Source organism: Anarhichas minor, unplaced genomic scaffold (assembly GCF_050575085.1).
Source record: "Anarhichas minor isolate MPS153535 unplaced genomic scaffold, ASM5057508v1 ptg000003l, whole genome shotgun sequence".
Taxonomy (NCBI): Eukaryota; Metazoa; Chordata; class Actinopteri; order Perciformes; family Anarhichadidae; genus Anarhichas; species Anarhichas minor.
The window spans coordinates 7,340,687-7,365,019 of NW_027466449.1; the positions used below are offsets into that span (position 1 = coordinate 7,340,687).

Genomic DNA, 24,333 nt, shown 5'->3' on the forward strand with positions numbered 1-24,333 from the left:
GGTGAAAAAAGTAGTAAGAAAAGAAAAAGACGGTAGTTAAAGGGGGAGTAAGATGAGGATAATTATGACATTATTTCTTCAGATACACAATGGATGGACCAGACCTGAAAATAACTAATGTGGAAGCGGATGATGAGGGCATGTACACCTGTCAGGTCATCACTAAGCACGACATGGCTGAAGCCAATGGCACCCTCACTTTATGGGGTAAGATCAATGAATATATACTGAATGATTTCCAATAATTTTCTTTTTTTCCCCCTTTTTGTTAAAGCTTGTAGTGTGTCGACAAGCAGTGAGCAGATAGTTGTAGTGATGATATTATTGTTGTCCCCTTCAGATCGTCCAGACCCTCCTGTCCTCCTCCAGATCACTGATCCTAAGCGTCGTTCAGTCACCCTCCGATGGACTCCTGGAGACGACCACAACAGCGCTGTGCTAGGTTAACAGACAAACACACACAGACACATGTATACTCACGAGACGCATACATATATGCACACACCTGTCGTGTTCGTCCTCTGTTTTTCTTCTCTACAATGCTAAAACTGCTTATACATGGATAGTGATTTGATTTTTGTGTTTTTTGAATATTTGTAATGGTGCCATCAAGTGAGGATATGCACTGACTCAGACACACACAAACACACACGCGAACATAAAACTCCAATACTCAGAGCAACAAACCATATCTTCATCTCCCCCTGGCAAAATGAAAGGCTGCTTTGTTTTCATTACTTCGACAGGATTATCATTATTTGATCTGCAGCATCAGACTTTTGTAAAGCTCAAAGTGTCTTGGTATGACTTTATCGCTACTGAGTGTTGATTTTATGTTTCTATTGCTTCCTTATTGTTTACATCCTGTCTTTCTCCATCACTCCTTGACTTTCTCTCTCTGCAGAGTATGTAGTTGAGTTTGAGGACCAAGGTTTGAAAGAGAGGGGTTGGGAAGAGCTGCTGAGAGTAACAGGAAACAAGCAGCGTGTTAGCCTCCCTCTGTGGCCCTACATGTCTTACCGTTTCCGGGTCATTGCCATCAATTATGTGGGGAAGAGCAGCCCCAGCAAGCCATCTGAAGTCCACAATACACCCGCTGAAGGTTAGAGCCAGTGTTTTGTAACCACAAGTTTTCAATCTCAAAGCGAACTCAGAATGACACTACAATGAACTTGTTTCCAATCACAGCTCCAGACAATAACCCCGAAGACGTTAGGAGTGAGTCCAAAGACCCAGAGACTCTATTCATCACCTGGGAGGTACATCTGTTGCCTGAATGTACTAACTATCTGAAGCAGCATCAAGCTCATTATCTGAAGCAACATCAAGCCAATTTTCTCTGCATCTGTCTGTGCATTATTGTTTGCTGTTGCTGTCACTGCAGGAAATGGACAAACGTAACTTTAATGGACCTGACTTCAAGTATCTGGTTCTGTGGAGGCGAGTTGTGGGCAGCGGACCCAGCTGGCAAAGCAACTACACAAGAACAACCCCATTCGCGGTCAATGACATTGGCAACTTTTCTGCCTTCGAGATCAAAGTTCAGGCTGTCAATGAGAAAGGGGAGGGACCTGCGCCAGACCCTGTCATCGGTTACTCGGGAGAAGATGGTAAAAAATTAAAAAATACAGCTTTTCTTGTACTGGGAATATTTCTACTTCGTATTCTTTCTCACCTTTCACCCTCCTGTCTGTCGTTGTTTCTCAGTTCCATTGGAGGCTCCAATGAATGTGGGTATTATTTTAATTAACAGCACTACCATCAGCGTGAACTGGGAAGCAGTGGCCAAAGAGACAGTCAGAGGACACCTGCTGGGATATAAGGTACTGCTCCTGTATCTCCTCTGTTGTTTCATATTCAGCCCCTGTCCTGATAAATAATACATATTTTGGGTTTACAGCGGAGGCAGCCCGACCTTAGCTTGGCAAGGGCTTTAAAGTTCTCTTTAGTTTCAAGGTTGTGACGAGAAGAGCCTTTTTTATTGTAGATGATCTCACCTTCAGAATGTATCACACTGTAGTCACAATGCTTCCCTTTCTCTCTTCTGGGTCTTTGAAGGTGGATGATGTTGAATGGATGATTCATATCCATACCAGTTTTAATGCCATAAGAACATTTCTTGATATGCAGTGAATAAATTATAAGAAGTGTGTGACATTTCTAAAATTTCAAAACTCAAAAACGTACCCATGATTTCCTCGTTCATCATTTCACCATGACTGATTTTGTGGCTCCAGGTCTACTTGACCAGAATCAGCTCCAGGAGCCACCACAGAGGCCGGAGGTCCAGGGAGCCAGAGATCACTTTGGTGGTGGTGACTGGGGCCAACGAGGAGAAGAAGGTGATCAGTGATCTCAGACCATACTCCCACTACGCCCTGGCCGTCACCGTATTCAACAGCAAGGGAGAGGGACCACAGTCTGAGACGATGTCCTTCAAGACTGATGAGGGAGGTAAGAATGAGAAAGAGAGGAACAATTGGGGGTGGAAGAGGGAAGGTGATAGATAAAGTGTGTGAGGTGGTTTTAATTATAGATAGGGAGAGACAAAGATGGGAGGAAGGAAGGAATGAATAGTGGATTTCAAAGAGGAAATGACACTATCCAGAGATTGAGTGGGTGGAGAGCCGTGAAGAGAAGGAGGGTGAAATTGATGCAGGGATAGATATTATTGAACAGGCAGTTGTTGGGAAAGAGGTGACAGTATAGTTTAATAATCCATTTTAATCAGGTATGTTTGTGTTGCTGCTAGTTCCTCGTCCTCCCATGTCCCTGATGCTGGACAGCCCATCAGAGACAGAAATGACCCTCCACTGGACGCCACCTGCTCAGCCCAATGGAGTCCTCATTGGATATCTACTGCAGTACCAACAGAGTGAGCGTGGTTTACACACCTATCTCACAAAATACCCCACCATCAGGCACATCAATTGTTCCGTTTAAGAAGTGCTTCTATGCTGCAGTAAAAACATCACGAATGTAACCACACAATACATTTCCAGCTAAATCAATAACACTGAAAAAGGTCAAAGCATAGCCTCCTAATGATGCTCATCAGTCAGTCAATGTGTCACCCATAACGATGTGTTGAAGATCAAGTTGTGACTGAATGTTTTTTTTCTGCTGCGATGTGCTCAGTTGTGGAGAGTGATGACAGCCCCATGCAGGTAGAGACAATAGAGGGCCCCGTAGTCACCCACCTCACCCTGAGGGGCCTGGACCCCCACAGCCAATACCGCTTCTTCCTGAGGGGGCGCACTGACGCAGGGGACGGAGAGCCCATCATGAGGGAGGGTGCCACTACGCTGGATGGAGGTACAAAGCCGATTCCCAGAGTTCTTCACCCTCATAGATCTGTCACAAACAGGATCAGATTGTACTAGATTAAGAGTTTGATTCCTCTGTCTGAATGTTTGCAGCACCTCCTGACACCATTAACCTGTCTCCTGGAGAGAACTTAGTCAACCTCAGCTGGGTGGCCAAGAAGAGACACAGGAACTTTAGCTTCCAGATATACTACCTCAACATAAATGGTATATTTTCTACTAAGTACATAACGGAAATCCTAATTATAGTCAACCTTTTAAAACCACAAATCTAGCTGGGGAATAATTTCACAATCCTAAACAATAGAAAGGAAATCAAAGTCCTTGTTATGTCTCTGCAGATGGCAGTAAAGAGAAGAAAACAGAGAAGATAAACTCCTCACAGTCTTTCTACCAGCTCCAGGGCCTGACTCCTGGCTCTGATTATCATCTACGCTTCACCTACAGCAACATCACCTTCTGGAAGACTGACATCAAGACAGACGGAACAGGTACTATGAGTGTTCCACCTTCATTCATCCTCTTTTCTTTCATCTTCTCGGCTCGCTCCTCTGGGCTTCCCAGATCTAAATATAAAGCCTGATCCTACAGAGAGTGCCTTGCAGTTCTCTCCACTGCCTGTGAAGTGCTTTCAAAGACTCTTGTGAAAGGAAAGCTTGGCTAGCCATATGCAATGATCCATTACTTGTGTTTGTTTGGCGTATTGTGCTGCATTCTTTGGTTCCCGAGTGTGCATTGCCACCCTGTCAAAATACATATTGCTCTGTCTCTTTCGCTCTAGATTCTTCCTGTTTTATCTTGCTTCTCCTACGGTTTTCATTCTTTCCGCTCCGCTTGTACTTTCATCCAGTTTCCTCATTACAAACATACACTCAATTCTCCCCACCTCACTCGTCTTTTCTCTTTGAAGGAGTAACAGAGGTGCAGCCCAGTTTTGCAACGCAAGGCTGGTTCATCGGCATCGTGAGCGCCATCGTGCTGCTTCTGCTGATACTGCTTATCCTCTGCTTCATCAAGAGGAGTAAAGGGGGGAAGTATTCAGGCAAGTGCAGCCCACCGAGATGAGTGTTAAGCATTCAGTAGGGATGATGAAGTGTTCTAGAAGATGGTTGAGACCGTGAGCAACTTTTTTTAAAGAATGCACGACATCCAGTCCTTCGTCTAAGCCCTGTCTGCAAGAACAATACAATGTTAGACAACTGCTATGTCACACTCTACACACGCTTTGTGGGAGACACCGAACAGTCTGCTGGAGCCATAAAGCTGTCTGATAATGAAAATGACATTGCGGTAGAAAAAGAAGCCTGGCAGTTACAGGAATGCGCCACAGTAAACAAGGTCATTCTTACTGGAAACACGACAGTAAATTAAAATTGCACCATGTTTAAAATTCTTAGAGCGGCTCCATATCCAAATAATTGATCACTTCTTTTCACTTGGCCAACATTTTCCGTTGCAGCTTTCACATCAAACTTGAAGTCAAACAGACCTCTAAGCCTGCACTTCCTTACTGTGGCAGTAAGAGGCTCTGCTCTGAAAAGAACTGTGAAATGATAATCACAAACCACTAGAGTAACTGCAACCTGCAGGCTACTGTCTGACTGGTCAGAGAAAAGCACCGGCCTTTCATCCCTTTCCACATGAGGGAGAAACAAGTGGCTGGCTCCTTTTTAAAGTAGACTTAATTGTCCCTGCTAAAAGCAAGGACTAATTGAATAATACATCCAACCAAACCCACTGGCATTATACTTCTGAGCGATTAATTATTTAAATTGTTTAGAATTTTAACAGTAATATTCAGAGTGCTATCTGTTATGTTGAAAGTCAGATGAGAAATTACGTCAAACATCAACACTTTAAACTACATCGATAAAAAGATTCTGCGTACAGATAGTCCAAATCCTTTTGCTCCACAGACACAATCTTTTTTTTTTTCATTGGGTGTTATCTTGTTGTGTGACAGAATGTCATTATCGATGTCTGAGACAGTGGTTTGGAGAGGAAAATGGTTGAGATCTCACTGATAATAACATCCAATAATCTCCTTCACAGTGAAAGATAAAGAAGAGGGTCCGATGGACTCAGAGGCACGGCCTATGAAGGATGAGACTTTTGGAGAGTATAGGTTTGTCATCTAAATGCACATCCTCTCTTTTTTGGTGTTACATTATGTTTCTACAGATCATTTCAATTCTAACACCCAGCCTTGATTCCATCAGCATTGTTTGCTTTTCCTAACCCTGTGTGTTCCTTTCGTTGTCCCTCTTCTCCCTAATGCCTGCTCCTGCCATGCAGATCTCTAGAAAGGTATGCTGTGAGGTGGTTTGTTATCCCAAACCCACTTCCTTTTAATAATCCCTGCCAATGCTTTACTTACCTAATGACTTCCGTGTAACATTTGGTATAATCACAGAGAGTGTATTATTTTGTATATGGCCTGCAACTAACAATTATATTATACTTCATATTAATGTGTGATCTGTAAAACATTAGCAAGCAGGCAAAAATGCCCATCACAATATGCTATAGCCCCGGGGGACTTCAACAAAAGCTTTGTTTTGTCCGTCCAACAGTCCAAGAAAAATCGCACATTTTCACATTTTAGAACCTAGAACTATCAACATTGGATATTTTGGCTTACTTAAAAGCTGAGTCGATTATCAAGATAGTCAATCGACTAATGGTTTCAGTTTTATGTATTTTCAGCTTGCATGTTGGCGTATGTTGGACTGAATAATAATTAATGATTTGTTTTACCGGCCATATGATAATATTTCTTGCTTTTACTTCTTCTGTGCTCTCAAATACTGTAGTGACCTCGAGGAGAAGCGCACGGCCAGCCTGCCGTCCCTCGGCGAGGAGAGCAAGCTGTGCAGCGAGGACAACCTGGACTTCAACGGCAGCAGTGCCATGACCACCGAGCTCAACATGGATGAGTCTCTGGTTAGCCAGTTCAGTCGGCCCAGCGAGGGTCCAGAGGCGCTGCAGGGCCTGCCAGACAACTCCCCGCTCAACCCCACCGCCATCTCCCCAGCCACCAATGGCATGCCCAACTCAGTCACCATCCTCGATTAACCCCACACATCCACCGGGGGCCATTCGACCAAAACATGTCAACACATATGTGCCCATACATTTCTGTTCCCTACTAACTTGCTGATCTGTAGTTTATTGACTAATATACAATCAATGTATTGACTATTCAGATGCCCCTGGCAGTCATCTGATCGACCGGACTGTTTTGACCAAAGGAGTGTCCAAAGTAGTGGACAATGTGATACAAGTTTGACTGACCTGAAGATGTCTTTTGACCCCCCCCCCCACCCTGCTTTTATCTGTGTAGTTTACAACATATCTTTATGACTAACGTTCATTTCCCTCCCTTTCTTCTCTTTATATCTCTCCACACACAACTCTATAGAAAGATAAAGACAGAATGATGTACAGGTAGAAATATCAGAGGGTTTGTAGGTATGGTCCGATAGAGATGCAGAGTAGTGCATTGAAAGAGGAGGATGACAGTGGAGTCTAGCATGGGGGAACAGACAGCACATGCTGCTGTAAAAAGTCTTAGATATTTATCATGCCTTATATTATTTAACACATTTGTATGTCTAATGACATTTGATGTCTCAGATTGTACTTGCCAGTGACATTTTTTTTAATTTTAACAAATGTGTTTGAATACAAAACATCCTTTTTTTATTACCCAATTTTTATTTACATCATCACTTTTTAATATTGTTTTCTACACCATTTATATAAAAAAGCCCATGACTTTTCTCAGTTGACATATTTCACAGATCATGACGTTTTCATTGAAACTAAGTAAAGCCAAGTTTCTTACTATAAATAACATTGGATGCATTATGAGAACTTGCTGTGAACCTGCTGAGTAGCATCTGGTGTATATAGCTGCATCTACATCTATCTATTTAGCCATAATACAGTATTATAGATATGTACATGCTCCTTATAAGTTCCTGTGCCTGCTGGGTCTGCATAGAGCACCAGATTGATGTCATTACTCTCTCGCCTTCCCACCAGAAGTGTAATGTCATTATTGGAAATGATGTTGTAATTTTTTGTGTCGAGACCTTTGTGTAGCTTTCTGTATCTGTCTGTGTCTCTTTCTACACTGTATTAAAAACATTGTCGTCTCTAATTAACAACTTTTCAGACCTGTCCATCTCATATTTCACAAACTGTTTGAGGAGCAGTATTTATGTATATGTACAGATCAGAGAGTGGAGTCTTGTGGGCAAACACTCATGTTTTATTTTCAGACCTTCATCAATGCAAGTTGATATTGCAGACAGGCGGAATGATTGCCAGTTGATGTATAATAAAAGCAAGCAGTTGGTATTTGCATCAAACACAGAGAATGTATTCTTTTCAGAGCTGGGCAGACATTGTATTTACATGCTACTGATTAAAAACAATCTGAGATACAAAGTACTGGAGTGGTTTTGAGAATAACTGTTTTTTTCTCCACAGAATGCAAATACCCTTATAAGATTGTTTTGATGAACCCAACTGTGTTTGATATAAAAATGTGATAAAAAGTTTGAAACCACTTAACTTAATTTTAATTATTGCAAGTACCTCTTTTGTCCTCTTTTGTACTATTGCTATAAAATATTTTACTATATTTACTATTGCTATAAAAACTTTCCATTAATGACAACTGGTCGCAGTGGTATCTGGCTGTTTTAGCAAAAATTTGTTGACAGGAAAAGAATCAAAAAGGTAAAAAAAAATCCACATTCTATAGATGCAAACATTTCAAAACTCAAAACTCAAAAAAATGTCCATTAGTTGCACTTAGTGATAGTAGTAGTTCCATTAAAATGAAAGCTATATGCATTCATGTCCATAACCATCTTGCAATGAATTGCAGCGCAGTGAATATCTGTGGAGTTTTTGTCTGATGCAGCTATGAGAGGCGGGGATACAGTGAGCTGGTTTGTGCATACCACAGGGAGTATCTATGTGCAACCCTGCTGCCTCACTTCTCCCTATTTAAATAAAAAGCTTCACACTGGCCAAACTCCACCTGACAACCCCTGTGGTAAAGTGTATGGGATGTCTTAACAGGCTAGTGACACTGAAGGAGGTGTGTGTAAGCTCCCTGTTGTTGGTTACACAGACACACTCAGGACAAAAAAAGCTTTTGAAAATCTATTTTCATACAGGAGCGATGAATGACGCAAAATATGCCAATATTTTGACTTAACTATCTGCTGCTAAACATCTGTGTGTGTCAGTGTTCGGGGCAAACGTTAGCTTTGAATGAGGAATGAGTGTACACACACAGATACTCACTCGACTGCCACTCACTCTTTGCTTTTCATGTGTCGAGGGGAAGGCTGAGGACACTGGTCTTTGCTTTTCCACTGTTGTTTTTCCCCTTTTTTAATGTGTAAAAAGAGAGAACTGGTTCATTTTCAGAAGGTTCTTCAGAACTCAGAAAAAAACGGACTGATTTTAAACAACAATGCCTGAGTGGGAGGGGAGGGGTAAGCGAAAAAAAGGGAGAGAGGAAGGGAGGAAGTAGTGGAAGTGTGTGTCACGGCGGGGTGTAGATGTGCCTCTTTGTGTTGTGTGCTGTGCACAATGGGACTGATGGTATCTATATGTATCATGGGCGTACGACAGGAGGTGGGTGGACGTGTACTACACGCCAATATAACTGCAATATGAATCTACTACTATAACTGGTGTTATGACATGAAAAATAAAATAAGTGGAACAATCTGTACCAAACAAACAAAAAGGGTCTCTTCTGTTTTATCAGTATCTGTAGATAAAAATCAATGCATGTGCATCACTTCAAAATGAGCAGGATGTATTGATTAAACAACATTCAATTTATATTGAGTGTGAGTATAACAATCAATAGATTTTATTAGCACATTGTCACAAAGGGACAAGCCTGTGTACGGTGTGTGGTGGTCAACGGGAGCTGGCGTTGAATTGATAGAAGTAGTCCCTGCTGGGTTTGTTGGTGTACAGCTTCTTGTTCAGGTACTCCTGGCTGGGACACAAAGAGACACACACAAACACACAGTGAGCAGCTGCTCCCAAAAATCTGAATCCTACATTAGAGTACTTTATCACCGACACCCAAAATACATTTGCTGACTAGTGCCTGAATAGTCCGTGCTCACTGTGCCTGTTGCTCTCTGGCCAGCTGCATGTTGTAACGGTCTGTCTGAATCCTCTTCTCTGTCCTCAGCTCTTCTGCTCTCCTCTCCTCCTCCTCTGCTTCTCTGGACAGCTTCAGGAGCTGGAGCTCCCAAGCTGCATCCTGAATCTTCTCAGCTTCACGTTGTCTCTGAAGATGGAAAGAAAAAAAAGGTCCAAATGGTAAACCTGAGTGGAAGTGTTATATGGAATACTGCATTTAAAAACGTCCTTTCTTATGTTTTCTTTTGAAGGAGTGGTTAGGGACCTGGAGTTTAGGACAAGACTCAAAATCTGCATAATAAATCGGAGGAGTTCCAAGATGAAGATTTCTCATTTTAAAAATTAGTTTTATACTTTTTTGAAAATGAATAATTACCTCTCTGGACACGACTTTTAGACATATGCAACATGTGTTTATAAGTAGGCAAAAAGATGGATGACAAATTAAGGGGAAAACCCCAGAATAGATTAGTTGAGAAATATAATGAATTCAGATCAAAGCCAAAAAAGTCACTGTATGGTTTGTTGATTTTGGGAAATTTTAGACAAGCAGGTTAAACAGAGTGAATACATGTTGGAAGAATGGTGTTCCTCCCTCTGATAAGAAACTTTCTTTCAATTTGTCACCCGTCAGTGATTTAATGTTAAGGTGTCACAAGACAAAAGGTTGGGAATGACAGTTTTGAAATTTCTTTGCAGAAAGACAGAACTGAAGAGGAGCATGGAGCAAAGCAGGATGTGACTTGACTGTGAATTGCTGTGTGTGGTAGAGTTGCATTGTGTTTTAGAGTCACTCCAGTACCTGTCTCTCAATACGCTGTTCTTCTCTCTCCCTTTGGATGGCGCTCAGTTGCTCAGGGCTCATACCCTTCCATCTGTCTACCAGAACCGGTGGCAGCCTCTCTCCTCCCACCTCTCTCGCCGCTGCCTCTGCACACTCTGTCATCAAGTCGGATGTCAGAGTGTGCCGCATCTCTGCAAGATTCTCCCTTTCTTCTCTCCTGTGCTGCTCCTTCAGTGTCTCTGTCCGCTCTGCAGCCTGTGGGGAGCAGGACATGGTGAGGCCTCACCACTGATGTAGGGACAGTTGATTGATCATTCCCTTGGTGTTTAGAATAGCAGGAGCTTTCTGAAACCCAACCTGTAATATGTGGTTCCTTCTAACATAGAGCCAAGAGTCAGCCATATGGTGAATATCCTCCTGAGAGATCCACTCAGTCAGTTGTATTTGCGTGTGCATTGTGCATGAGAGTGGTTATTAGAGAAACCACATAATTGTCATGAAAAAATACCATGACCTGAAGGATTTATAATGATGCCTCCCAATGGAGGATTCAGCCGAGTGCATTCAGGCAAATGAGGAGAGCGCTAAATGGGAGCTTTTAAAAACAGACAGGGCCCACGCATACATCAAAGCAGTTTAACCATCCATGTTGCTTGGTACCAACTAATATGATGGCCACCCTCCTGCAGCAAGTGTGTGTACGCATCACTTAACATTTTCAATTAGCAATTTCAATTTTAAAATCCCACCTGAGAACACCATGTCAGGGCTCAAACCCCCAGTGGATTTTGCTTTGAGCCTCCACATCAGCATGTGGTGTGTGCATCTGTGTGTCCATCTGTATGTGCGTTGTGCACACGTGTGTACTGTACCAGAGCATGATTGTAGTTGTCGAGTGCGATGCGGGCAGCTTTCTTACACTCCTCCTCTAGTGCACGTAGCTGAAGCCCCGTACGGTCCTGATGCACCAGCTCTTTGCTCGCCAGCATCTCTGTGACACACACACGTTGTGTTTTTTCACACCTGCCATTGCCCAATGTGCAAAGCTCTTCAATGACACACTCACACATTCATAACGGCTCTCTGGGATAAGCATCCATCAATGCCACCTGGCAATAAGGGCTGTGCATGCGTAGGAGTGTGGGATTGTTTGTGCAGGAAAGCATGAAGCATGTGTGGGATTTACAGAGGCTGTAGCATGCAGCATATTAGCTCACCAGTGATAACAGAATGTGTTTGCTTGTGTTTGTCTCTTTTCACCTCGGTGCTTGTCTCCCAAGAGCCTTCTCTCATTGTCCTCCTTCTGTGCTCGCAGATCTCTCTCTGTCTTTTTCATTTGTTCTCTCCTCCGCTGCTCTTCTCCGATATCCTCTCCCTGTATGAAACAAGAAAAGTGGTTAAGGGGGTGGTAATGCCATTATTTATTTAATCATTTGCTGGATTTTGTTCGATAGGTTTTTGATCCACACCAAGTTCCTACCTGAAATATTTTCATACTGGCGGGCCCCAGCTCAGCCTCTGGAATGGTGATACAGAATGCCCCCTTCAGGCCACACTTGAGATCAGCATCGCTTGAATCTTCTACACGTTGATGAGTGGCCCAGTACTGGGTCAGGTCAGTGTGCAAAGCTGCTTGCTTCTCTCTTTCATCAATGTCTTGATGAAGCAGTGCTTCATCGTGATATTCTCTCAGCTTATCTGCAATGCAATGAAAATAAAGACACTTGTGATCAATGCTCATTGGTGGTGAAAGGGGATTTCATAAATGGAGATTACCTAAGACAATATTCTTATAGGGGATTCAGTATTAATAGGTGAATAATTGTTGTGTTCAAATGATTTAATTCTGGCTCTCACGATGCCCATAGTTTACCAAAAGCTTTGTCCCGTTGTTTCTCCATGTTTTGCTGATGTTTTTTCTCCTGGACCTGTTGGTTGAGAGCATCAAGGTCGAGGCCCAACACACGCAGCCTTGTGTTAAAGATCCTGGCCTTGCGTGCTGTTTCTGCAGACCTTCGCATTTCCACAGCGTTTTCTATGGATGGGTCTACAGGCAAATCCACTTTGTACATTTTCTCAGTTTCTAATGAACACGGAGGGAGGAGACACAGTATTGCAGCACTGATTATTATATGCTGGAAAGGAATAGCTGTGTTAAATGAACCATCAGACCCTGATGTATTAATTTTACTGCCATTTAATCCTATCCAGTCTGAAACCTAGAGGTTTCGACTGTATTGGATGCATGTCTCTAAATTCGCAGACAGAACTAATGAATGTTAAGCAGTACTTACCTCCGATGTAACAAATTTACCCGAAAAATGTCCTTAACTTTGTGATTTAAGGCCGGTGTAGCGCTAACTGCTGGGTCAGTCTGTTTCGACAGTGTTATCCTGTTGTTTGAATGCCCTTAGTAACCATGGTAACTCACGGTATTTGCAGCGTCATGCTTAGTGTTTTGGTGACATAAATCATAAAAGTGAACCAAACATTAAGGCTCGCTGAAACTAACATAATGTGTTGTGTAACTCAGATAGGCTGCTTTACCGTTAGTGGTGGAATAAAGAGGCACAATACTGTAGTCATGAGAACAACTCCGTTAATCTCGCGATAAACTGTGAGGTTTCGTGTCTCGCGCGCTCGAGGGTCTTCCTGTGAGATTGTAAAATGGCGCATTGTTGTCACCGCCGCATCGCGTCTAATTGTTTAAGATTATGAAGCTATTTAGATTATTAAACTAAATATGCACTTCATAATGTGACATGTGCATAGGCCAGCAATAGACTGAACAGATAGGTTCATTCATTTGCGTGCATACATCGTCTTCGACATCGCTTGCTCGGTAAACATCGGTTGATACCATTAGCTAGCTAGCTAACGTTTTACTAGCTGTAGCTATAATATTCCCTGCAGTTTTGTTTTCCACAACAGCGTCATTACTATCACGAAGATGGGTTATTTGAAACTGATAGAGATCGAAAACTTCAAGTCGTATAAAGGAAGACAGATCATTGGACCGTTTCACAAGTTTACTGCAATCATCGGACCCAATGGATCTGGTATGTTATGATAGCACATATTAACTGGCGGCTAATGCAAACTTATTGCTAGCATTGGCTAACTGTAAACACGGTGCAGTCGTGCCCCGTTATCTTTAACGTTAGATATCAAAACGTGTAGCTTAAATATGATTGTCTGACTTACTCGACAGCAGTTGAACTACGTTACATACCGTTATACTTATCCTACCAGCTAACGCTACCATTCTGCACTGCTTATTACAATGGCTTTTTTTGTGTCGTAATTTGTGACTTAACTTGTGTGCATAACAATTACTTTGTAGTGGTCATGATCACGTTTTCTCTTGCAAATTAGTTGCAAAACAATTGTTTCTCATCTTTGTGAACTATATAGATTATGTAGGTGTTTGCATATGATGAGGACAAACTCTTATGCCATCCAATGTCACTAACAGCTGGCTGTGAAATTAAGTTACCAGATTTGAATCAATGCTTCTCTGACAGAAAGTAAACTGACCAGAAGTGTCCCTAATAAACGTTTGTATATTTTTATGTTTTCATATTCTGTATCAGTTCCTAAAATTCTGAATACTGTTGTAGGAAAGTCCAACCTTATGGATGCCATCAGCTTCGTGTTGGCAGAGAAGACCAGCAACCTGCGTGTGAAGACTCTTAAGGATCTTATCCATGGAGCACCCGTAGGAAAGCCAGCTGCCAACAGAGCTTTTGTCAGCATGGTGTACCAGGAAGATAACGGAGAGGAACGCTCCTTCACAAGGGCCATCATTGGTAGGAACCGCCATCGACAGTCATGTTGGATTGAATGCTTCAGTATCATTATTGCTATATGTGTGAAATGAAAAACATAATTGTGAAAACTATCTTCTGTCATTTGCAGCAAACAAAAAGTGTAATGTTGCATTCCATGTGTTTATAAGCCTACACGGCCAAGCACAGCTGCAAAACCACAAGAAAGCTACTGCCAGTACTCTTTGCATATTAAAGCACCTAATGTTCAAACTATTCAGTCAGACATCACACTAAGTTTTGCAGAACTATTTTGTGTCATTAAATTAAACTAGATAGGCAATACATTATATTATGTTTATAATGTCTTTCTTTCATTGGACAAGGTAAAGGAAAGACCATTGCTGCCATCTTGTACGTTAATATGCAGATTTTTTTATCTCCTGTAATGTGCATGTGGCGTGTGCATCAGGTTCCTCCTCTGAGTACCGTATCAACAGCAAGGTGGTGGGCCTGCCTGAATACAGCGAAGAGCTGGAAAAACTTGGCATTCTGATCAAGGCTAGGAACTTCCTGGTCTTCCAGGTGAGACTGAAATCCTAAAAATGTTTTCTAGGATGATTTTATTCCTAAAGGTTCTTTCATAATGCTTCTGTACTAAGCCACGGGTTTTCGATCAGACAGTTATGCTTTAGTTTACATTGATCTCAAAACAGTTGATCAGTAATTGAAGTTGCTTATTGCAGATGGAAATTGCACAAATAATATGTGATTAAAGTAATTGATAATCCGCCCTGGTAGTGGGTTAGTTTTGTTTTCTTTAATGCCAGCACTCATGGTGGTGTGGTTAATGAAACCATGCATGATGCTTTGCTGGGTATTGCAGCTTTTAATGCGACTCAACCAATTTCAGCAGAGACACACAAATTTTTTTTTTTCTGTGCTAAATTTATATCTGGTAACATGATGTTGGCAGTTGCTATTGTTAACTGTAATTCCCGGCTTATTCTCCTTTCAGGGAGCTGTGGAGTCTATTGCCATGAAGAACCCCAAGGAGCGCACAGCTCTGTTTGAGGAGATCTCACGTTCTGGAGACCTGGCACAGGAGTACGACCGCAGGAAGAAGGAAATGGTGAAAGCAGAGGAGGACACGCAGTTCAATTACCATCGTAAGAAAAACATTGCTGCTGAGCGCAAAGAAGCCAAGCAAGAGAAAGAGGAGGTATGTTCTCAAATTACATTTACCTCCATGTATTTGTGTCCAGCTTGGATTGGAAATGAAATGCTTCATATAACGTTTGGTTTGATTTAAAAGTTTATGCATGTTAGGTATTTGACTCGCTGTAAAGTTTAGTTGTTGAGATACGCTTTCAATTAGTATTACAATTTGATTACTTAGGTTGATTTGCTGTTTATTTTGTGTCGTCTGACTCGTGTTATTTGTCGCTAACTCACTGTTATTGCTCCTTATTTCGACCATGACTCTCTTGAAAAGGAGATTTTTAATCTCAGTGTTGCTTTCGTGGTGAAATCTAACGCCATTATTATACAAAAATGATATACTCCATCAAAAACCATCTGTCTGCCTCTCCGCCCATCTTTCCACTAGGCTGAGCGTTACCAGCGTCTGAAAGATGAAGTGGCCAGGGCAAGTGTTCAATTGCAACTTTTCAAGTTGTACCACAATGAGACTGAGATTGAGAAGCTGAACAAAGAGCTGAGCCAGCGTAACAAGGACATCGATAAGGACCGTAAAAAGATGGACCATGTGGAAGAGGAGCTGAAGGACAAGAAGAAGGAGCTGGGCAGACTGATGAGGGAGCAGCAGACCGTTGAAAAAGATATCAAGTAAGTGACAGTTATGTGATCACCCACTCATAGCTGGCTTGGTGTACTCCTCAGATGATGCATAGCTAATGCAACTTAAGACCTAGGGCTTTGTTAATTACTTGACGACTCTGCCCACAGAGAGAAAGACTCTGAGTTGAACCAAAAGAGACCGCAGTACATCAAGGCCAAAGAGAACACTTCTCACAAGATCAAGAAGCTCGAGGCGGCGCGCAAGTCATTGCAAAATGCCCAGAAGATGTACAAGAAACGCAAGGGGGACATGGATGAGCTGGATGACGAAATGAAGGCAGTGGAGCTGGCCAAGCAAGACTTTGAGGAGCGCATGGAGGAGGAGGCACAGAGCCAGGGCCAAGACCTCACCCTGGAGGAAAACCAGGTCTGATATGTTAGAACGTTGGACACATTTGAGGGCCCCTGGATTCATAATGTATTATGATTCAATAATGTAATATTACAAGATTTAATTTAGTTGATAGAATTGAAACACTGGAACTAATTCTTAATTTATAATAGTTAATATTTAGCAGTAAAAATATCGGACTATCCTACTACCTGACTGCTATACTTCTCATAATATCTCAAAATTCATTCATGCTGGCACATGAAAATCTCATGTTTTGGTGTGTGAATTGTAACATAAATTGGTGTCAAGCTGAGCCCGAAGTTAAGATGGCTTTATATCCCCCACTGCTTCTCTCCTCCCAGGTCAAGCAGTACCATCGTCTGAAAGAGGAGGCCAGTAAACGTGCGGCCACCCTGGCACAGGAGCTGGAGAAGTTCAACCGCGACCAGAAGGCCGACCAGGACCGCCTCGACTTAGAGGAGAGGAAGAAAGTGGAGACAGAGGTAAGTAGATGCTGATGGCAGCTTTGCCTGTGCCAGACTCGATGGATTTAACCGATTTGAATGCGTACAGCCATATATTTCTTTGTTTCTCTCCAGGCCAAAATCAAACAGAAGATACGTGAAATTGAAGAAAACCAGAAACGTATTGAGAAATTAGAAGATTACATTACCACCAGCAGGTATGCTGCTCTCACCTTTGTGTTTAAACAGTCTGTGTTCAGTTTATTGATTTACTAGGTTTTTCCCATTATGCTCCTTCATTCACTGTTTTGCCCTGTTAACCTTCAGGCAGTCGCTGGATGAGCAGAAGCGCATGGAGGAGGAGCTGACCGAGGAGGTGGAGGGTGCCAAGAGGAGAATTGACGAGATCAACACGGAGCTTAACCAGGTGCTTAATACATCCACAAGGAAGGAAACGCAAATGACTTCAAATGTTGTGATCTTAGCTGACTGACAATGATTTCAGTGTGTTTCATATTTGAGTTCATGGTTGCACGCGTTACCTTGTAACAGTGTCTTAAGCAGATCAATAGAAATTTCCACAGGGAAAAACACAAATGTGATAAATATAATAAGTGATAGTTAGGTGTGCCAGTAATCCAAGCTAGCGGGCAAACATGCACCGATTACTGGCACACCTAACTATCACCTAACTACCTGGCACCGACACTCCTGTTGATGATGTTATTAGTTACACCTGCGTTTGACAAGTGAAAATGTCAACTGTGAAAGAGTCTTTAACGAATCCCATTATTATTGGCTGTGGCTGTAGGTGATGGAGCAGCTGGGAGACGCCAGAATCGACAGGCAGGAGAACAGTCGCCAGCAGCGCAAGGCTGAGATCATGGAGAGCATCAAAAGACTCTACCCTGGCTCTGTGGTAAGACACCTGTGACAGTATTCAGCACACGATTATGTCATTTTCCAATGATTGCAGGGCTGCATTTTTTTCTGTTTCCCTTATTTATTTATTTATTTATTTATTGAAAATAACAATACTATGCCGCTCCGTCTTTCTGCAGTATGGTCGTCTAATCGACCTGTGCCAGCCCACTCAGAAAAAGTACCAGATTGCTGTGACCAAAGTGTTGGGCAAGAACATGGACGCCATCATTGTTGACTCGGAGAAGACTGGCAGAGATTGTATTCAATACATCAAGGAGCAGAGAGGAGAGCCCGAGACCTTCCTTCCTCTCGACTACCTCGAGGTGAATACTTTGAAGTACAGACGATTGCTCTGCTCAAGAGTCTTTTTGAGTGGTTAGACTGAACACTATCAAGTGGCAATCCTAAATGAAAACATCAAACTTCAACAAACTTGAGGAAGAAGAGATTTATGTCAGACATAAAATGCGTCTAATCTAGAGGTGTAACGGTTCACAAAAGGCACGGTTCGGTTTGAAACCGTGGAAAAAGAACCCAAACGCATACGGATATCTTTCTTTTCATTCTTTAATTTTTTCAAAGCATCTTTTATCACTCCGATTAATAAACATCCTCCTAATTCATCCTTCTAATTTGTCTTGTTCGTTTAAAAGCTACTCATTGAAATACCAACAATTTGGGTGCCTGGTTTACAGTTAAGTTTTTACAGCCAGCTATAAAAGGTTATTCATCTCTTGCTTAAAATGAGACCAGTTTCCTGATTGAAAGGGCACTGGAGTTTTAACTGTGCTGTTCTCTTGTCTTATTTTAGGTGAAACCAACAGATGAGAAGCTGAGAGAGCTGCGAGGAGCCAAACTGGTGATTGATGTGATTCGCTATGAGCCGCCCCACATCAAGAAAGCCCTCCAGTATGCTTGTGGCAACGCCCTTGTCTGTGAGAACGTAGAGGACGCACGAAGGATCGCTTTCGGAGGGCCATACAGACACAAGGTATTTGACTTAATTTAGTTCACTGATGTTTTACATGTCCACCTGATGATTTTTTTTAGATGAGAATTTAGTCTATTCTTCCACCTAACCTCTCCTCGTGTCCAGACGGTAGCCCTGGATGGAACTCTGTTCCAGAAGTCTGGAGTCATCTCTGGAGGAGCCAGCGACCTGAAGGCCAAGGCCAGGCGCTGGGATGAGAAGGCGGTGGACAAGCTCAAGGAGAAGAAAGAGAAACTCACGGAAGAGCTCAAGGTAACTATGATTATTATTGGTCCTCTCAGTGTGTATCAGGATATCTTCAGCAACCTCAAAATGTGAATTGTTGTTGATAGATTGTCATTTGAAGTAAATTCACAACAATTTCAACTTGTTGTTTTTCTTCGTAGGAGCAAATGAAGGCCAAGAGGAAGGAGGCAGAGCTGCGTCAGGTGCAGTCTCAGGCCCACGGTCTGCAGATGAGACTAAAGTACTCCCAGAGTGATCTGGAACAGACAAAAACCCGTCACCTCTCACTCAACATGCAGGTACAGCCTGAATATATATATATATATATATATATATATATATATATATATATATATATATATATATATATATATATATATATATATATATATATATATATATATATATATTCCTCCTGTTGATTGTTGTTGCTATTGTGACGGTTACATTTAAACTTGATTAATTTGTGTCATACAGGAGAAGTCTAAGCTCGAGAGTGAATTGGCAAACTTTGGCCCTCGCATCAACGACATCAAAAGGATCATCCAGTCCCGTGAGAAGGAGATCACTGACCTGCAAGACCGCATGAACCTGGTGAGACTGACCCGAAGTGAGGTCCATTTAGAAGCCTGTCTATGAATATGTAGCATTGCAGTAATGTCAATATAAATGTTTCTTTGTTTTCCAGGTGGAGGATGAGGTGTTTATTGAGTTCTGTAAGGAGATTGGGGTGAGGAACATCCGAGAGTTTGAGGAGGAGAAGGTGAAGCGGCAGAATGAGATCGCAAAGAAGCGGTGAGTGTAGTGATGAGTTCAAGTATTAAGTCTCGCCACGTTGTTCTTTAACCTGTTGCTGGTTTCCTATGTCGTCTTAATCTGACACACAACATGTTGCTTCAGTCTGGAGTTTGAGACCCAGAAGACCCGCCTGGGTATCCAGGTAGACTACGAGAAGAATCAGCTGAAGGAGGACCAGGAGAAAGTCATGATGTGGGAGCAGACCGTCAAGAAGGACGAGGCTGAAATAGAGCGACTGAAGAAAGTAAATGCGTAAAGTGAAGGATAAAAAAACGTTACTTATAATAATGTAGTGTGTCGTTTATTCTCACTTGTGTGTCTCTTTGTCATCTGTCTGCAGGAGGAGCACAGGCACATGAAGATCATTGATGAGACAATGGCACAACTGCAGGACCTGAAGAACCAGCACCTCACCAAGAAATCTGAAGTCAACGATAAGAACCATGATATGGAGGAGATCCGCAAAAAACTGGGGGGCGCCAATAAGTCAGTGGCTGCAACAGCACATACATTTGTTTATGTCCTATGATCTATATGATAAGATATATTATATGATAAATATTACAATTGAGTTAAAAATGTTGTTTTTGTGTCTTCCAGGGAGTTGACTCATCTCCAGAAGGAAGTGACGGCCATTGAGACCAAACTGGAGCAGAAGCGCAGCGACCGTCACAACTTGCTTCAAGCCTGCAAAATGCAGGACATCAGGTTGCCTCTTCGTTCTGGAACAATGGATGATATCAGCCAGGGAGAGGTACACACAAACACACTCCTACACACGCCCTAACTTTCATACTAGTGGGAGAGAAACAGAAAATGACGTCCTTCTTTTTGTTTGTTTTTAATCAAGGGGAGCTCCCAGACAGAGGAGTCCAGCAGCCAGAGGACAACATCCACCACTGTTCTTGCTAAAGAGGCTCTCATAGAGATTGACTACAGCAACCTGACTGAAGACCTTAAGGTAGGTAGTGCACACGGCAAAGACGCCTTATATTTAAACGGTCCAACTTCACCACCTCCCCTCATTTTTATTTAAAAGTGACGTCAGCTCTCTGTATTTGCGTTACTTGGTTTTCTAACTGACCGTAATGATAAGAATAATTATAAAGCACTTTTCTCTACAAAGTGCTTAGAAATATACAAAAGAGGAAACGTGAGAGATGTATATAGTTAAAGGCGGCTATTCCAAACCACTTAACCGCCGCAGACGTGGTGCGTCTCTGCCATTAAATGTGTATTTCCATTAGCATCGCGGCAGCATTGAGTGAGATATACACACACACACACACAGTGGAGAGACGGGGCAAGAGACCAAACAGTCAGAGAGGTTTCTTGAGTCAGTATTATTTCACATGGCGTGCTCGAAAAAGAGAAAAGTGAACAGCGAAACCAGAGCCTTTAACCAAGAATGGACAGACTGTTGTGTTCATTCTTCCCATTGTCAGTACAAAACCAGTGTGTCTCTTATGTTCAGTGACAGTTGATTATTGGCAATTATTAAAAGCGGCAATGTGAAAAACTGACTATCAATATTGTTGCGATATTAGTCAATTGCACTTTCTTTATTTATTTGAAATGACATTCAGTTGTTGACTACACGCAAACTTTGATCCAACTACTAGGCTACTCCAATACATATGGCACTAAATCATAGCAAACGTTTAACATTGTGATGTTCCGGACCTTTTCTCTAACCGGACCGAGCTGAATTTGAATATGATGCCGCTGTCCTACAGGATGCTCTGTCAGAGGAGGAGATCAAGGGGGAGACCAACACACTGCAGCAGCGTCTGAACGAGCAGCAGAGTATCCTTCAGAGGATCAGTGCTCCCAACATGAAGGCCATGGAGAAGCTAGAGAGTGTCAGGGACAAGTTCCAAGAGACCAGTGACGGTGAGATGGGAGGATGATGTTAGAGGGTGGGACTAAATGAGAGAGAGAGAGAGAGAATCTCATGCCTTTTTCTCTTTCTCTCCCTCAGAGTTTGAGGCTGCCCGTAAGAGAGCCAAGAAGGCCAAGCAAGCCTTTGAGCAGATCAAGAAGGAAAGGTACGATCGCTTCAATAACTGCTTTGAGTCTGTGGCCACCAACATTGATGAGATCTACAAGGCCCTCTCACGCAACAGCAGTGCCCAGGTATGCAAACATGTTTTGTTTTTTTGCAATAACCTACAAAAATTCAATGCCCTACAACAAAACGTGGCTTATGCTATGGCAGTAAAACACACAGATCATGTTTGTGTTTTACATTGATTGTGTCCCTCTTCTGTAGGCTTTCCTAGGCCCAGAAAACCCTGAGGAGCCATACCTGGATGGCATCAACTATAACTGTGTGGCTCCAGGAAAGCGGTTCAGACCCATGGACAACCTGTCTGGAGGAGAGAAGACTGTTGCTGCCCTGGCTCTACTCTTTGCTATTCACAGGTGAAACAACGGACGAGTACAAAGTTTTATTTCATGTTTAATTCATTTATTTATTCACGTTAAACAGTCGGAATATTGTCAAGAGCATTTTTCCTGCTTGTCTCCAGCTACAAACCCGCTCCCTTCTTTGTACTGGATGAGATCGATGCTGCTCTGGACAACACTAACATCGGCAAGGTCTGTCAAAACGATCTCTGTTTCGGTGACTTGAGCGTTTTATCAATGCTGCATTTGATGTCATCACATTTCATACAACTCATAAGTTCCATTTGTGCCTTCAAGGTGGCCAATTATATCAAAGACCAGTCGGTGCTGAACTTCCAGGCCATCGTCATTTCTCTGAAAGAGGAATTCTACACCAAGGCAGACTCGCTCATCGGTGTCTATCCAGAGGTGTGTTTCACAATATACAATAAGATCAATATACTAAATAACGGACAGCCATGATGTTTTAAGCCTTGTATGTTAAAGTGGATATGCTGGTTTCAAAACGTCTTAAAAAACATTAAATTCAGTTCCCTCATTAACATGTCTGTAACAGACAGTCAAACTGTTTTGTATTTGGGTACGGTCGGTCTGGAGAGCATTGGTGCAACAGTGGATTGTGCATGCAGGTCAATGTAGTGTAAATTTGGCAAAAACTTATATTGACAAAAACAGAATAAGAATATTTTTTAATTGTCAATTCATCCATCAATTGTGTCAACTTATTTGGGACCAAGTCAAGTAAATTGATTACTTATATAAATTATTGTTATATACTGCTGGGAAGTAATGGCAAATATGTTGTAAATGATATAAATGCATGTAATTGATAAATAATAGGCCTTATTGTCCCTACTAGTCCTTTATTCTTTGACCGGTATTACCTTAAGAAAGGTATTGAATTGCATTATATATGTCGTATTAAACAGTAAAAAATATAACTTCACATAAGTCTGTAAATACTATGGAACTTGTGTATTATAGATTTAGAACAAGTCGTCATAATAAGTTGTATTTGGAACCCTTAATTTCAAACATTAAAACATATTCCTGGTCTCAGCAGAAACCTGCCGGTAGTAACAAAGTATCTTGAGCTGTTGTTGAATTCATCCACACGATCAAAGTATTAACTGCTTTTCTTTCTCTCCCACTCACAGCAAGGAGATTGTGTCATCAGTAAAGTGCTTACTTTTGACCTCTCCCAGTATCCCGATGCCAACCCAAATCCCAATGAATAATACGAGCCCTCCCAACACCTGCATTTTGGCAAGTTGGGCGTTCTTTGGCTACTCTCTCTGGATTGCTAACCTGTTCTGTAGTCACAGATTATGTATTCATTAGGTCCCACATGTTATTACCTATTGTTTTTATAATGATATATTGTTTGGGTATGCTAGAGTAGTAAATTGGTGAGTTTCTTTTTTCTTTTTGTGGGGGGGGGGGGGGTTGTTGTATAGTCAGACAACCAGGATGTATGTACATTTATAAAAGCCCGCCCTTTCTCAATTTGGCAATACAAGAGTGATTATAATAATCCATTAAAATGAATTATAATCAAGTGTAAATGAGAAGGAATCAAACCTTTTTAACAGACTGTAGAATTTGTATCATGCGGTAAAATGTGTCGAATTCACCTGAAACAAGTTTTTGTTCTCGGAGCTTTTATACTGTTTACGGCCCTCTTTTCAATGGTGTGCTTTAAATACTTGCCTCTCATCTGTTGTGTGTATTTGCGTTTTCATGTGCTACCCTTTTTTTTTTTTTAAAGCTTATTCAGGAAACTGCTGTTACATTCCCTTGTGTGACGGCTAAAGAAAACCCTTAGTAAGCTGCAACTGGCAGCGCTGCAATGAGATCATGGAGCTTTGTCAAAGATGTTGTCAGAAGATGTGCAGAGGTTATACGGCTGTATGAATAACGGGAGTCTCTTTATATTCCTTGAGTGATAATCTGAACCAGCTTCAGGAAAATGGTAAAGAGACAATTCTGTCAGGTCTGCTTCATAGATTGGCTTACATCAATAAATACAATTTTAATTATTTAAGCCCCTTTTCATTTTGTGCATCCATTTCTTCCTTCCAATAATTTGAAGCTGTGGTGCAGAATGCATCTTACTGCATTAGTTTCCATTCCATAAGGGGAGTCTGTGCTTGGCGAGACTATTTTTAGAGGGTCTCAGTTTTCACACTGTGACTTCTGCTGGGCGAAGCATGCAAAACATACACCTATCTTTTCATCAAGGCTCTCATTTCAAGGCATTTC

The 24,333-nt window shown here is 41.9% G+C and overlaps 3 protein-coding genes across 3 annotated transcripts in view; 2 read left to right on the forward strand and 1 right to left on the reverse strand.

Moving 5' to 3' along the window:
- Positions 1-6,523, forward strand: part of l1cama (L1 cell adhesion molecule, paralog a) — a 37,690-nt gene extending 31,167 nt beyond the window's left edge. Inside the window, exons 15-29 of the mRNA XM_076090959.1 lie at positions 83-207; positions 341-442; positions 905-1,102; positions 1,189-1,259; positions 1,385-1,610; positions 1,708-1,823; positions 2,238-2,454; positions 2,753-2,875; positions 3,139-3,315; positions 3,420-3,533; positions 3,668-3,817; positions 4,237-4,368; positions 5,379-5,451; positions 5,622-5,633; positions 6,140-6,523. Of these exons, the coding sequence (XP_075947074.1) occupies positions 83-207; positions 341-442; positions 905-1,102; positions 1,189-1,259; positions 1,385-1,610; positions 1,708-1,823; positions 2,238-2,454; positions 2,753-2,875; positions 3,139-3,315; positions 3,420-3,533; positions 3,668-3,817; positions 4,237-4,368; positions 5,379-5,451; positions 5,622-5,633; positions 6,140-6,401 (2,098 nt within the window). The 3' untranslated portion in view covers positions 6,402-6,523. The remainder of the gene's footprint in view (positions 1-82; positions 208-340; positions 443-904; positions 1,103-1,188; positions 1,260-1,384; positions 1,611-1,707; positions 1,824-2,237; positions 2,455-2,752; positions 2,876-3,138; positions 3,316-3,419; positions 3,534-3,667; positions 3,818-4,236; positions 4,369-5,378; positions 5,452-5,621; positions 5,634-6,139) is intronic.
- A 1,068-nt stretch (positions 6,524-7,591) lies between these two features.
- ribc1 (RIB43A domain with coiled-coils 1) lies at positions 7,592-12,371 on the reverse strand. Its single transcript, XM_076090960.1, has 7 exons — positions 12,173-12,371; positions 11,780-11,997; positions 11,560-11,674; positions 11,172-11,290; positions 10,318-10,554; positions 9,497-9,663; positions 7,592-9,363 (listed from the first exon to the last, which is right to left on the reverse strand). The coding sequence occupies exons 1-7, from the start codon at positions 12,369-12,371 to the stop codon at positions 9,282-9,284; spliced, it is 1,137 nt and encodes a 378-aa protein (XP_075947075.1). The 3' UTR covers positions 7,592-9,281.
- A 565-nt stretch (positions 12,372-12,936) lies between these two features.
- Positions 12,937-24,110, forward strand: smc1a (structural maintenance of chromosomes 1A). Its single transcript, XM_076095674.1, has 26 exons — positions 12,937-13,358; positions 13,920-14,108; positions 14,539-14,651; positions 15,085-15,288; positions 15,676-15,914; positions 16,035-16,293; positions 16,623-16,763; positions 16,860-16,942; positions 17,052-17,151; positions 17,536-17,643; positions 17,786-17,971; positions 18,460-18,639; positions 18,745-18,891; positions 19,026-19,163; positions 19,342-19,458; positions 19,553-19,659; positions 19,765-19,906; positions 20,003-20,148; positions 20,263-20,416; positions 20,513-20,623; positions 21,399-21,555; positions 21,644-21,798; positions 21,935-22,086; positions 22,194-22,263; positions 22,369-22,479; positions 23,229-24,110. The coding sequence occupies exons 1-26, from the start codon at positions 13,250-13,252 to the stop codon at positions 23,307-23,309; spliced, it is 3,699 nt and encodes a 1,232-aa protein (XP_075951789.1). The 5' UTR covers positions 12,937-13,249; the 3' UTR covers positions 23,310-24,110.
- The last annotated feature ends 223 nt before the right edge of the window (positions 24,111-24,333 follow it).